General features: G+C 39.0%; 1 protein-coding gene and 1 long non-coding RNA gene across 2 annotated transcripts in view; both read right to left on the minus strand.

Moving 5' to 3' along the window:
• LOC149632686 (uncharacterized) overlaps positions 1–13387 on the minus strand; it is a 356891-nt gene that overhangs the window by 36644 nt on the left and 306860 nt on the right. The window lies entirely within an intron of this gene.
• Positions 11479–13315, minus strand: LOC149632688 (glutaredoxin-3-like). Its single transcript, XM_089851001.1, has 3 exons — positions 12917–13315; positions 12390–12522; positions 11479–12331 (listed from the first exon to the last, which is right to left on the minus strand). The coding sequence occupies exons 1-3, from the start codon at positions 12919–12921 to the stop codon at positions 12284–12286; spliced, it is 186 nt and encodes a 61-aa protein (XP_089707127.1). The 5' UTR covers positions 12922–13315; the 3' UTR covers positions 11479–12283.

Raw genomic sequence — 13387 nt, forward strand, 5'->3', positions numbered from 1 at the left:
TAAAGATGCAGTCTCCCTTTTACCTAACGCTACCGAGCAACGCTAGCATGAAAATTTATGACAACAACAAGACGTCTTCGTACACTACCAAGTTGCCCCAGGCTATAGAGCTGATCGGGGATGACTGGGAGGTTGCTCTAGTAGAAGTTTTGTACCCAATGTCCTTTTTTAACATACCCAGTGAGGAAGGTCATGTGCAGGTGGTCTCGCATGAAAATAAAAAAGGTCGGGACGGAAAATCACAGCCTATTGTTAAAGCCGAGGCCTTTATAGTTCCCGGGGGTTATTACAAATCATTAGAAGCCCTACTTAAACAAATAGCTTCAGGGTTAAACGGCTTTCAATACGGTTCAAAGTTTAAATTTGATTCGGATCCCCTCTCTGATTACATTTCTTTAACTATTCAACCTAACGGTATCGTGGCTCTTTCTCCCACTTTGAAAAGGATATTAGGATTTAAAACCCCAAAAGGCCACAGTACGTCTTTCTCTTGCCCTTCAGATAAAACCAGCCAATCGTATAGAAGCTCTGTTCCCGCTAATTTAAATTATTATATTCCCGACCAATTGTTTATTTATTCCGATATAGTAGCTAATGAATTTATAGGCGATACGGTAGCCCCGCTACTTCGTATAGTAGGCGTAGACAGCGAAAAACCTCACGGTTCGACTATAACTAAATCATTTAACTCTCCCCATTACGTTAAAGTTGCTAAACGTTACTTTGATACTATAGACATTGATATAAGGAATAGTTTAGGCCAAGCCGCGTCATTCGAGTTTGGAACGTCGACCTGTAAACTACACTTTAGACCATGCCAAAACCCCAAACATTAGAGTCTCGTTGCGAGTATAGGAGGTATTATTTAGATCAGGTAGGGGGTGGAGGGGTGTCAAAAGTATTTGTCGGGACACCACACCAAAAAGGACACGGAATAGGAAGCGCCCTGAAAGGGTTATTTAGATGGGCACGACACTTATTAATTAGAGGTGCAAAGTATCTGGCACCTAGAGCCATTAGTACGGGACAAAAGATTCTTGGTGACGTAATGCAAGGTCAGAATGTGAAAAGTGCAGCGAAAAAGAGATTGCAGGAAACTTATGAGAACATGACTGCTGCTCAGCAAGGTTCAGGATTAAAGATAAAGAGACGCAAAGTTAAACGCCTGTCAGTTTATCACCGTCATTCAAAGCAGACGCCACGCGATATATTTAGCTCCTGAAAAAATCATGTTTTCTCTCCAAGCTCTTAAGAGTGAATTGGACATTTTTGCCCCTGTGCCGATTCAAACTAGTGTCGAACATGCTCAAGGTGTATGGGCCAAACCCTTGGCGGCCATTGGTGATAGCTCTACCCTCGAATACCTCATCTCGGGCAATGGAGATAACTACATCGATGTAGCCCACACCATGCATTACAACAAAGTCAAAATCACCAACGAAGATGGAAGTGATCTTCCTGATGCCGCCGTGGTAGCTTTCGTGAACAATGCTGGCCACGCATTGTGGAGAACTTGCGATGTTTTCTTGAACAATACCCGAGTTTCTTCAGCCGCTCAAAACTACGCCTTCACTTCTTTTATCGAAACTGTCTCAAATTACGGACCCGCGGCTAAAAAATCTCACCTCATGATGGCCGGATGGGAAAAGGACGAAGCCGGAAAGTTCGACGACTATTCAAATAAAGGTTTCGTCGCCCGAATGGCTAAAACTGCTAAATCGGCCGTGATTGAATTTTTTACACCAGTGTTTAGTGACGTGTTTAATATTCCCGAATATCTCTTAAACGGTGTGGACCTTAAAGTCGTGTTTACTCGCAACAAGGACGAGTTTGCCTTAATGTGCCAAGAAACAGCCACTCTCAAAAACTGTAAAGTCAAGATACTAGACGCAGCACTAGCGGTACGTAAAGTTAAGCTCAGTCCTAAAATATTGTTAGCGCATGAAGCCGCGCTTAATAACGGTACTGCCAAATATAATTTTACGCGCACCGAACTTAAAACTAAAACTATCTCTACCGGAAGTAGCACCGAGAGTTTTAACAATATATATCTAGGCCCTCAGCCTAATCGCGTCATTATTGGAATAGTTTCCAACGCGGCGTTCAAGGGCAGTTACGCTCTGAATCCCTTTAACTTTAAAACTTGGGATTTAAATTTTTTGTCTCTGTACCTCGATAACGAACAAATACCCTCGAAACCGTTGACTCCTGATTTCGGTAAAAACTTGTATATACAAGCTTATCAAACATTGTTCGCGGGCACGGGTATTCATTATAAAGACGACGGTAACGATATTACTCCCAACGAGTTTGCCAACGGGTTAACCCTCTACGCTTTTGATCTGACACCGGACCTATCTGCTAGCGAAACAAACCACTGGAACCCCGTTAAGCAAGGAAAATTAAGATTGGACATGGGATTCGCTAAACCTTTGTCGGAAGCCGCAGTCTGCATTGTATACGCCGAATTTCAAAGCATGATTCAAATCGATAAAAATAGAAACGTAATTGTAGATTATTAAAATGTCAGCAACTACCACCGTAGACTTGATTCTCGCTTTATCAGATACGCCCAACTTTTTGGGTGTTTTCGCGTCAAATAGGTTACCTAAGGTTACCAAATATCCCGCATCGTTAATTATAAATTTAGATCAGCACTATGAAAAGGGGTCTCACTGGGTATCGGTCTTTATAGACGGAGCTCGTGTAGGGTATTATTTCGATAGCTACGGTTTGCCACCATTTCTGCCTAGTATAAGAAGATTTTTATCTTTAAACTGCAGAAAATGGACTTTTGGTAAACGACAACTTCAGAGGTTAGAAAGTAGCGTATGTGGGCAGTATAGCGCCCTCTATCTTATTCATAGAAGTAAGAAGAAAAGTACGAAAGCTTTCCTAAAAGCTTTTACCGCAAATCGAAAAATTAACGATATGAAAATTGCTAAACAGTATCAAAATCATATACGGCGACTAAAAAAAAAGTGTAAAAGGAGCTTATTAACAAACCGTGTGGTTGCCTGGAGGTAATGCGTCCAGCTCTGTGTTGTTTCAACAACATTTGAGTTTCCATTCCAGGGTTCGACTTCCTACCAACGGCGCTTTATTAGTCCGGTATAGGAAAAAAAACATCTTCAGATACGGCTTGAATCAAGTTTAAGGAGGAGGTTTTTTTAAATATTTAACTAATTTATTATTAATTTAACTCTGGCGGTGTCTAACAATCAAATGAGGTCCGGACCAAATCAGACGCTATTTATATCCCAAATAAGGGGATGAAAGGTTAGATTGTAATGGACGCGGTTACTAAGCAGACGTTAATTCGCGAAGCTCTTTCAAAGCCAGGGAAAATACTGGCCGTTACTTTCATCCTAGTAACTGTATTTCTAGTTGAATTTGCATTTTGGTATTTTAAAAATATTACTTTAATTTCGGGTAACGCAACAAATACATAACATGTTGAGACTTGTCAGGATAATGCCTTAGGGGCAAACACCTGGAAACAATTAAATGTTTCGTGGTAGGAAGAGTCACCGACTAACAAAGTAATAAATCCGAAAATAGATTCAATTCATAACAATACAACTGATTCGACCATACCCCTAAACCCATTAAAACACGTCTTTATAGTAAAAATAAAAACGGATGGGGATAAATTCTTTTGTTCAAGTTCTGTCCCTTTTTATGGCCATAGACCAGTCTGAACGATGTTACGTATAAATATTACGTATAAATAAAAAGCCGATGGAATGTCTTAACACGTTTGTGTGAGTCATAAATCACTCAGATTCCATTGATATACAACCACCTGGCCAATAAAGGACAATAAAAAACAGAAAAGCATCAGTCAATATGCCCTTAGGCTAATTATCAACTACGCACTCAAGAAAATCACGCAATAAAGATCATTCAGTTGTAACCTTTTAAACCGTAAAGACCTGCCGTAAGGATGTCCGCCAAAGTAGGAGTTTACCGCGTGAACGCCCGTGTAAGACTAGGGGCTGATTGCTCGGCGGTGTTTGGGGTTACTGGGTACGAGCCAAGCCTGCTTTTGACAAAAAAGGACGGGACTATTGTTATAATCTCGGAAGACGTTTTGAAGGAATTTATGGAGGAGTGGACGGAGATCTATTCAGCTTTGGAAACTGGCGACCTGGGTAATTATCGTTACTTGAACTTGAAAATAAAAATAACCGTTATGGAGGGGAGCATAGTATTCGACGATGGTAGCGTATTCACTCTAACAAAGGCCGAAGCAGGGAAACTGAACGAGAAATTTAGTTTTATCAGATTTCACTTCAAGCTTTTAAATGATCAAGCGGAAGTTATTAAATGCATGTACGAAGCTATTGTAAAACGCATGAATGATATATATCAAAAATATTATGTAAGTCGCGGTACTATGTCTCACAATGATTACGACCGTGTTAAAAATTTCCTAGCAGCGTGTATAGTTCCTTCGAGCATTTTCGAAGATTTTTGTAACTTGGTTCGTGACAAAAACTTGACGCGTAAACTACAATTATATAATTTATTCTACATTTGCTTAAATAACGACGCGTACATTCGCGAATTAATTGGAATTGATTGTGTTCATTAAAAGTTTTTGACTAAAATTCGATTCTTAATAATAATAAGCCTAGAATAACCTACCATAAGCCATTATAATAAGCCTAGAATAACCTACCATAAGCCTATCCTTTTCAGGATCTACAATAGCATAAGCCTATCCCTACAGGTACCAGCCACGTGACGTCATCAAAAATTAGACGCGACGTCATCAAGAAAACCATCACCAGGTGGCTCAACAAATCAAATTTCCCGCCAACAACGTCAATTCAACCCCCATTCCCCCCCCCCTCCAACACCATCACGTGACGTCATCAATTCCCCCCTCTCCTCCCCCGCAACACCATCACGTGACGTCATCAATTCCCCCCATCTCCCCCCCACCCCAGGGATGTCGGTATAAACCCAAAAATTTTACCCCCCCCCTGAAAGGGGGGGAAAGAAGGGGGGTAAAATTTTTGGGTTTATACCGTCATCCTTACTCTCTCTGGCGTATTTCCGACTATAATTCTATCTTTTCCTACTATATTTTGGAACAAACGAGCGGTGGAACAAACGGTCTTTGGAACATACGAGCGGTGGAACTAATGAGCGGTGGAACAAACGAGCTTTGGACTAAAACGGTTTCACCATGAGACTCCATCTCACTTCCTCTGCGCTCAGCGTTTTCTCGCTCCTGCAAGTCTGTTTTCGATGTGAATTATTGACTGTGGAGCTACTCTTCTTAATGCTTTTACAATCACCCATTGCATAGACTCACTCAATAGTCTGCCTAAGCATGGATTTATAATAGAAGCTTACGCTTCCTGGATATTTCACTCACCTTAAAACGCGCGCAACATTTATTCCTCGTCTGAAATAGTACCAGCCTGGCACGCGCGTTTGTGACGTAGAATTTGAGGCAAATTCAGAGGGGGTTGAAGTTTTTCACGTGATCGAGTTCTAATTTTGAATAGCGCGCGCGCACGCGCGCCAAAAGTAAAAAGTTTGCCTCAATTTCTACGTCATCAGCCCCCCAGTCCCCACCCGCGCGAATTTTTGTGCCATAAATGTGTTTAAAATCAAAATGCCTTACTGAAGGCTACAGGGAAATATCCATGATGCGTGAGCTTCTATTATAAATCCATGGCCTAAGTAAGGCAACTTAAGCCTTGGTCGAAACTAACATCTAAAATATAAATTAAAAAGGTATCTTAAGTATAGAATTTCAACCGAGACACATAATTAAATGAAAATTAGACCCGCCAGAGAAGTTTTTAATAAATATAGTGGTATATTTATTGAAAAATATTAAGTTAAATTTTCAAGGCGGTGAAATGGCAAATAAGCGTCCTCTACTGTAGAGTAACGAACAATTAGCGTCGTCTGCTGTAGAATAATCTTTTGAGGTACTTACATTTTTAATTAAATTAACATACTTAGACTTAATTAAATTTGATGAAACTTGAAAAAGGCACACCTTGAATAGTTACTTGTTAATTTAAAAGTATTCCGAAAGCTAACGGCTATGTAGTTTTTAAATGATTCGATGTACAGGAGCACCAAAAACCCCATGTTATTCCTATGGGAAAATCGGCGAAAATCTGTGAATTTTCATTTAACATTACGGGAGGGTGTGGGATCTTATCTAGAAGGGCCTACCGGCCCTCTAGAATTACATTGCTAAAAATTATTTGGCGCGCGCCAGGCAGCCTACGGAAAAGTCTCTCTACTCTCTCCTCTTCCACTTACAATATCCAGTTGCAGCTGAGTGGTGCGCGTCGGGAAGGGGAGGGTGGGTGGTGGTTCCAGATCCTTCCTCTCTCTTCTGAGGTGAGGTGGGGTACCTCGTAATGATGGACCCTAAAAGGCACACTTTTCACAACGCCCAAAAAATACCTATTTCGCATGGCCTTTCCAAAGTCGTTTTTTATCACAATGCAATATGCCACCCCGCACATACTAAAAGCTATTTAGTGATTTTTATCACACTGCTAATTCCCGCAAATACAAAGAATTAACATAAGCATTAAAGTAAGCACTGAAGTAAGTCAACCAACACAGCCGGTACACACTTATTTTGATGAAATCATCAAAAACATGAAGGATCGAATTTATTTTACTAAAATCCTAAAAAAACATCATATTCCTAGAAAGACCGAAGCTGAGCTTGCGGTAGCTGGAAACCCGTGGCCGCGCCGGCACACCTTCTTTTCACAACCGGTACCGGAGGGACTCCTTTCCCATTGAATCGAAGGCGGCGTGCCAAGGCTTAGGAAAAGGCACACCTTTTCAGCTTCGAGAATCTAACGCAAGGTAGCGCGCTCATTTCACTTAGACCAATGGGGTAATCCAGCCACTGTCAAGCGCCAAATTTAAATCGTTCAAACTCATTTTTCAATGTAAAGGAAACAAAATCTAATATTTATCGCTTATTTTACTCTTCACTCGTTCTTGTACTATCCCATCACACCTGTCTTTTCTTTCACAAACCCTTCCGATACTACCAGACCTTTATCATTTACTCCCAGCACACCTATACTTTCATTCACAACCCCTTCCGATAGCACACCTGGCAGACCTTTTTCTTATACTATTCCAGATCACCTGTCTATTCTTTCACAACCTCTTCCGATACACTTTTTCCAGGCAAATACACCTTTTCCAGGCAAATACACCTTTTCCAGGCAAATACCCCTTTTCCAGGCAAATACACTTTTACTAGGCAAATACACCTTTTCCAGGCAAATACACCTTTTCCAGGCAAATACACTTTTTCCAGGCAAATACACCTTTTCCAGGCAAATACACCTTTTCCAGGCAAATACACTTTTACCAGGCAAATACACCTTTTCCAGGCAAATACACCTTTTCCAGGCAAATACACCTTTTCCAGGCAAATACACCTTTTCCAGGCAAATACACTTTTTCCAGGCAAATACACTTTTTCCAGGCAAATACACTTTTTCCAGGCAAATACACTTTTTCCAGGCAAATACACTTTTTCCATGCAAATACAGTTTTGGGCGTATTTCCGACTATAATTCTATCTTTTCCTACTATATTTTGGAACAAACGAGCGGTGGAACAAACGGTCTTTGGAACATACGAGCGGTGGAACTAATGAGCGGTGGAACAAACGAGCTTTGGACTAAAACGGTTTCACCATGAGACTCCATCTCACTTCCTCTGCGCTCAGCGTTTTCTCGCTCCTGCAAGTCTGTTTTCGATGTGAATTATTGACTGTGGAGCTACTCTTCTTAATGCTTTTACAATCACCCATTGCATAGACTCACTCAATAGTCTGCCTAAGCATGGATTTATAATAGAAGCTTACGCTTCCTGGATATTTCACTCACCTTAAAACGCGCGCAACATTTATTCCTCGTCTGAAATAGTACCAGCCTGGCACGCGCGTTTGTGACGTAGAATTTGAGGCAAATTCAGAGGGGGTTGAAGTTTTTCACGTGATCGAGTTCTAATTTTGAATAGCGCGCGCGCAAGCGCGCCAAAAGTAAAAAGTTTGCCTCAATTTCTACGTCATCAGCCCCCCAGTCCCCACCCGCGCGAATTTTTGTGCCATAAATGTGTTTAAAATCAAATGCCTTACTGAAGGCTACAGGGAAATATCCATGATGCGTAAGCTTCTATTATAAATCCATGGCCTAAGTAAGGCAACTTAAGCCTTGGTCGAAACTAACATCTAAAATATAAATTAAAAAGGTATCTTAAGTATAGAATTTCAACCGAGACACATAATTAAATGAAAATTAGACCCGCCAGAGAAGTTTTTAATAAATATAGTGTTATATTTATTGAAAAATATTAAGTTAAAGTTTCAAGGCGGTGAAATGGCAAATAAGCGTCCTCTACTGTAGAGTAACGAACAATTAGCGTCGTCTGCTGTAGAATAATCTTTTGAGGTACTTACATTTTTAATTAAATTAACATACTTAGACTTAATTAAATTTGATGAAACTTGAAAAAGGCACACCTTGAATAGTTACTTGTTAATTTAAAAGTATTCCGAAAGCTAACGGCTATGTAGTTTTTAAATGATTCGATGTACAGGAGCACCAAAAACCCCATGTTATTCCTATGGGAAAATCGGCGAAAATCTGTGAATTTTCATTTAACATTACGGGAGGGTGTGGGATCTTATCTAGAAGGGCCTACCGGCCCTCTAGAATTACATTGCTAAAAATTATTTGGCGCGCGCCAGGCAGCCTACGGAAAAGTCTCTCTACTCTCTCCTCTCCCACTTACAATATCCAGTTGCAGCTGAGTGGTGCGCGTCGGGAAGGGGAGGGTGGGTGGTGGTTCCAGATCTTTCCTCTCTCTTCTGAGGTGAGGTGGGGTACCTCGTAATGATGGACCCTAAAAGGCACACTTTTCACAACGCCCAAAAAATACCTATTTCGCATGGCCTTTCCAAAGTCGTTTTTTATCACAATGCAATATGCCACCCCGCACATACTAAAAGCAATTTAGTGATTTTTATCACACTGCTAATTCCCGCAAATACAAAGAATTAACATAAGCATTAAAGTAAGCACTGAAGTAAGTCAACCAACACAGCCGGTACACACTTATTTTGATGAAATCATCAAAAACATGAAGGATCGAATTTATTTTACTAAAATCCTAAAAAAACATCATATTCCTAGAAAGACCGAAGCTGAGCTTGCGGTAGCTGGAAACCCGTGGCCGCGCCGGCACACCTTCTTTTCACAACCGGTACCGGAGGGACTCCTTTCCCATTGAATCGAAGGCGGCGTGCCAAGGCTTAGGAAAAGGCACACCTTTTCAGCTTCGAGAATCTAACGCAAGGTAGCGCGCTCATTTCACTTAGACCAATGGGGTAATCCAGCCACTGTCAAGCGCCAAATTTAAATCGTTCAAACTCATTTTTCAATGTAAAGGAAACAAAATCTAATATTTCTCGCTTATTTTGCGCTTCACGTCGTTCTTGAACTATTCCAGCATACCTGTCTATTCTTTCACAACCTCTTTATATACTAGTACACCTTTTTCTTCTACTCCCAGCACACCTGTCTTTTCTTTCACAACCTCTTTATATACTAGTACACCTTTTTCTTCTACTCCCAGCACACCTGTCTTTTCTTTCACAACTTCCCATACTAGCACACCTTTTACTTGTACAATTTCAGCATACCATACCAGCCACAACGTCTTTTTTCTAGCACACCTAGCACACTTTTTCTTATACTATTCGAGATCACCTGTCTATTCTTTCACAACCCCTTCCGATACTAGGACACCTTTTTCATTTCCTCCCAGCACACCTGTCTTTTCTTTCACAACTAATTCTTCCCTTAGTAGCACAACTTATTTTCTTCTACTATTCCAGCACACCTATACTTTATTTCACAACCCCTTCCGATACTAGCACACCTTTAACTTGTACTATTTCAGCATACCTGTCTTTTCTTTCACAACCTCTTTTTTCTAGCATACCTGGCACACTTTTTCTTATACTATTCCAGATCACCTATCTATTCTTTCACAACCTCTCCCGATACTAGCACACCTTTTTCATTTACTCCCAGCACACCTATACTTACTTTCACAACCCCTTCCGATACTAGCACACCTTTTTCATTTACTCCCAGCACACCTATACTTTCTTTCACAACCCCTTCCGATAGCACACCTGGCACACTTTTTCTTATACTATTCCAGAACACCTGTCTATTCTTTCACAACCCCTTCCGATACTAGGACACCTATCTCATACACTCCCAGCACACCTGTCTACTTTTTCACAAGCCGGCAAAACTCCTATCACTCCGGCGAAAAACTCTCTCCTTTCCCGGTAAAGTAATCCTCCAAAGCCCGAGAATTAGCCACAGCTGGAAAATCCGCGCCGGCACACCTTCTTTTCACAACGGCCTGAACTTAGCCGGTACCCATCCCTATGAAAAGGCCAGGCTTCGCGTAAGCGACGCGCTTGTTATAAGTGCGCCGCGCACACCTACTTTCACAACGGCCACGCACCATAAACAATTTCCCCTTGGAATACCCGTGGAACACCGAGGCTTAGCAAAACACTAAACGGCACACCTTTTCAGCTTCGAGAATCTAACGCAAGGTAGCGCCCTCATTTCACTTTGACCAATGGGGTAATCCAGCCACTCTCAAGCGCCAAATTTAAATCGTTCAAAGTCATTTTTCAATGTAAAGGAACCAAAAATTAATGTTTCTCGCTTATTTTACGTTTCGCGTTGTTCTTGTACCATTCCAGCATGCCTGTCTATTCTTTCACAACCTCTTTCTATACTAGCACACTTTTTCTTCTATTCCCTGCAGACCTGCCTATTCATTCAAAACCTCTTTCCATACTAGCGAATGAAATGATTTACACACAATATTTTGCAAAAATATCATATATTCATCCATTTCTTTGGACATGTACATGAAAAATTAAATTATTTAATAATAAAATACTAAGTGTCATCGGGATGGTGAAAATAAAAATCTAGTGATTTTTATCGATAAGAAAAGGTCTTTAAATGATTTTAAATGAATTAAAAGAGTTGCATATTTTATAGATAATTTTAAAGAACCCCTGAGTTCAGTATCACCCTGTGTTTCTATGAACAAAATTGAATAGTCAATTGGAATCTCTTAATTTCCAAGCGATTGAATTAAATTTTGGTTATTTAGAAGGCAGTTACTTCATTGGCCCAGAGGGGTGAGATTAATGTGGCTCCCTCCCTTTTCCACCAAAATGGCGGCGGCAAACTTTACAGGGAAGGCTTGTGGTGGAATGTATCTTATTGGCTAAGCAATATAGTCACCTCTTTGTCCCTTTATCCCTATTGGAAAATGGACATATTTCTTTAATGCTCAATCAAGTATCTCTTTAAAATTAATTAAATACTCCAGAGGTTGAAATTAAACAACAAAAATTTGAGTGGTGTGAAATTTTATTGAAATTTTGCATAAGAATTTAATGTTAGCAAAATAATTAATTAAATAAACAAAATGCAAAGATTAGGATTTGAGAGGTAATTTCAGGCTTAATTAACACTAGTAAATAAAAATTGGAAATTAATATTACACTTAAATAAATTCAATATAATAATTAATATAAGAGTTCTACTAAATCCACATTTTGGAACCTGTGGATTTCCTTTCAAAAAAATCACGACTTTATCCTTTTTAATTAATTTAAAAAATGTAGCAAAATGTTTTTAAACCGCTTGTTTAAAATAACTTTTTTTTTAAATTCTTGCAACTTTAATTTCAGGGTTAATTTAATCCCCTTTTAACGTGTCTTCTAATTCACCAGCTTCTTTTAATTCCTAAAAAAAGGTTATGAAATATTAATTTTATTATTGTAATTATAATTTAAAAATTTACTTTAATGATGTCCAAAGCCCCAATTAGGTCGCTATTAACATAAATTAGGGGATAAGTGGGCCAATTTGAGAATATTTTTAGTTCCTGCCTCACTTCTTCATCTTCCAAAATATCAAAGGTACTATATAAAAATTGGAAATTAATATTACACTTAAATAAATTGAATATAATAATTAATCACTTTACTTCATTAAGAATTGCAATAAGAATTTACTAAATCCACATTTCGTTTCATAAAAATCACGACTTTATACATTTTCATTAATTTAAAAAATGTAGCAAAATGTTTTTAAACCGCTTGTATAAAATAACTTTTTTTTTAAATTCTTGCAACTTTAATTTCAGGGTTAATTTAATCCCCTTTTAACGTGTCTTCTAATTCACCAGCTTCTTTTAATTCCTAAAAAAGGGTTATGAAATATTAATTTTATTATTGTAATTATAATTTAAAAATTTACTTTAATGATGTCCAAAGCCCCAATTAGGTCGCTATTAACATAAATTAGGGGATAAGTGGGCCAATTTGAGAATATTTTTAGTTCCTGCCTCACTTCTTCATCTTCCAAAATATCAAAGGTACTAGAAGGAACACTAGTAAATAAAAATTGGAAATCAATATTGCACTTAAATAAATTCAAAAACGGATTTATGGAAGAAGAACGTTGAACGTAGTAAATTCACTACCCATCCTCGCATACTTTATTGAGAAACTTCATCTGCTTATATTTTGACTCCACCCAAAAATTCTGTATATAGCAATTTGGAAAAAAAATTTAACCACGAAAATAGAGATAAGAATGACATGTTCATTTTCGATCTCTAGAAGTAGCTATATACAGAATTTGTGGGTGGAGTCAAAATATAAGCAGATGAAGTTTCTCAATAAAGTATGCGAGGATGGTACTAGAGGCTAAAGCTACGATCCGACGTTCTTATCCCATAAATCCTTTTTTGATAAATTCAATATAATAATTAATCACTTTACTTCATTAATAATTACAATAAGAGTTCTACTAAATCCACGTTTTGGAACCTGTGGATTTCCTTTCATAAAAATCACGTATTTATCTTCTTTAATTTAAAAAATGTTGCAAAATGTATTTAAACCGCTTGTTTAAAAATAACTTTTTTTTAAATTCTTGCAACTTTAATTTATAATTTGATCCTCTTGATGGGGTGTTAGTTCCATGTCTTCTGATGATATGTCACCATCCTCCACATCTAACACTACTTCGTCATGCCACTCCCGTGACACTCCTTTTACTCCTGTCGCTTCTTTTCCCGCTGTCGCTTCTTTTCCCGCTGTCGCTTCTTTTCCTCCTGACGCTTCTTTTCCTCCTGACGCTTCTTTTCCTCCTGACGCTTCTTTTCCTTCTGACGCTTCTTTTCCTTCTGACGCTTCTTTTCCTTCTGACGCTTTTTTTCCTTCTGACGCTTCTTTTCCTTCTGACGCTTT

This window comes from Phalangium opilio, unplaced genomic scaffold, assembly GCF_054372755.1.
Source record: "Phalangium opilio isolate 3A_F unplaced genomic scaffold, DU_Popi_V2 ptg000098l_1, whole genome shotgun sequence".
Classification (NCBI taxonomy): Eukaryota; Metazoa; Arthropoda; class Arachnida; order Opiliones; family Phalangiidae; genus Phalangium; species Phalangium opilio.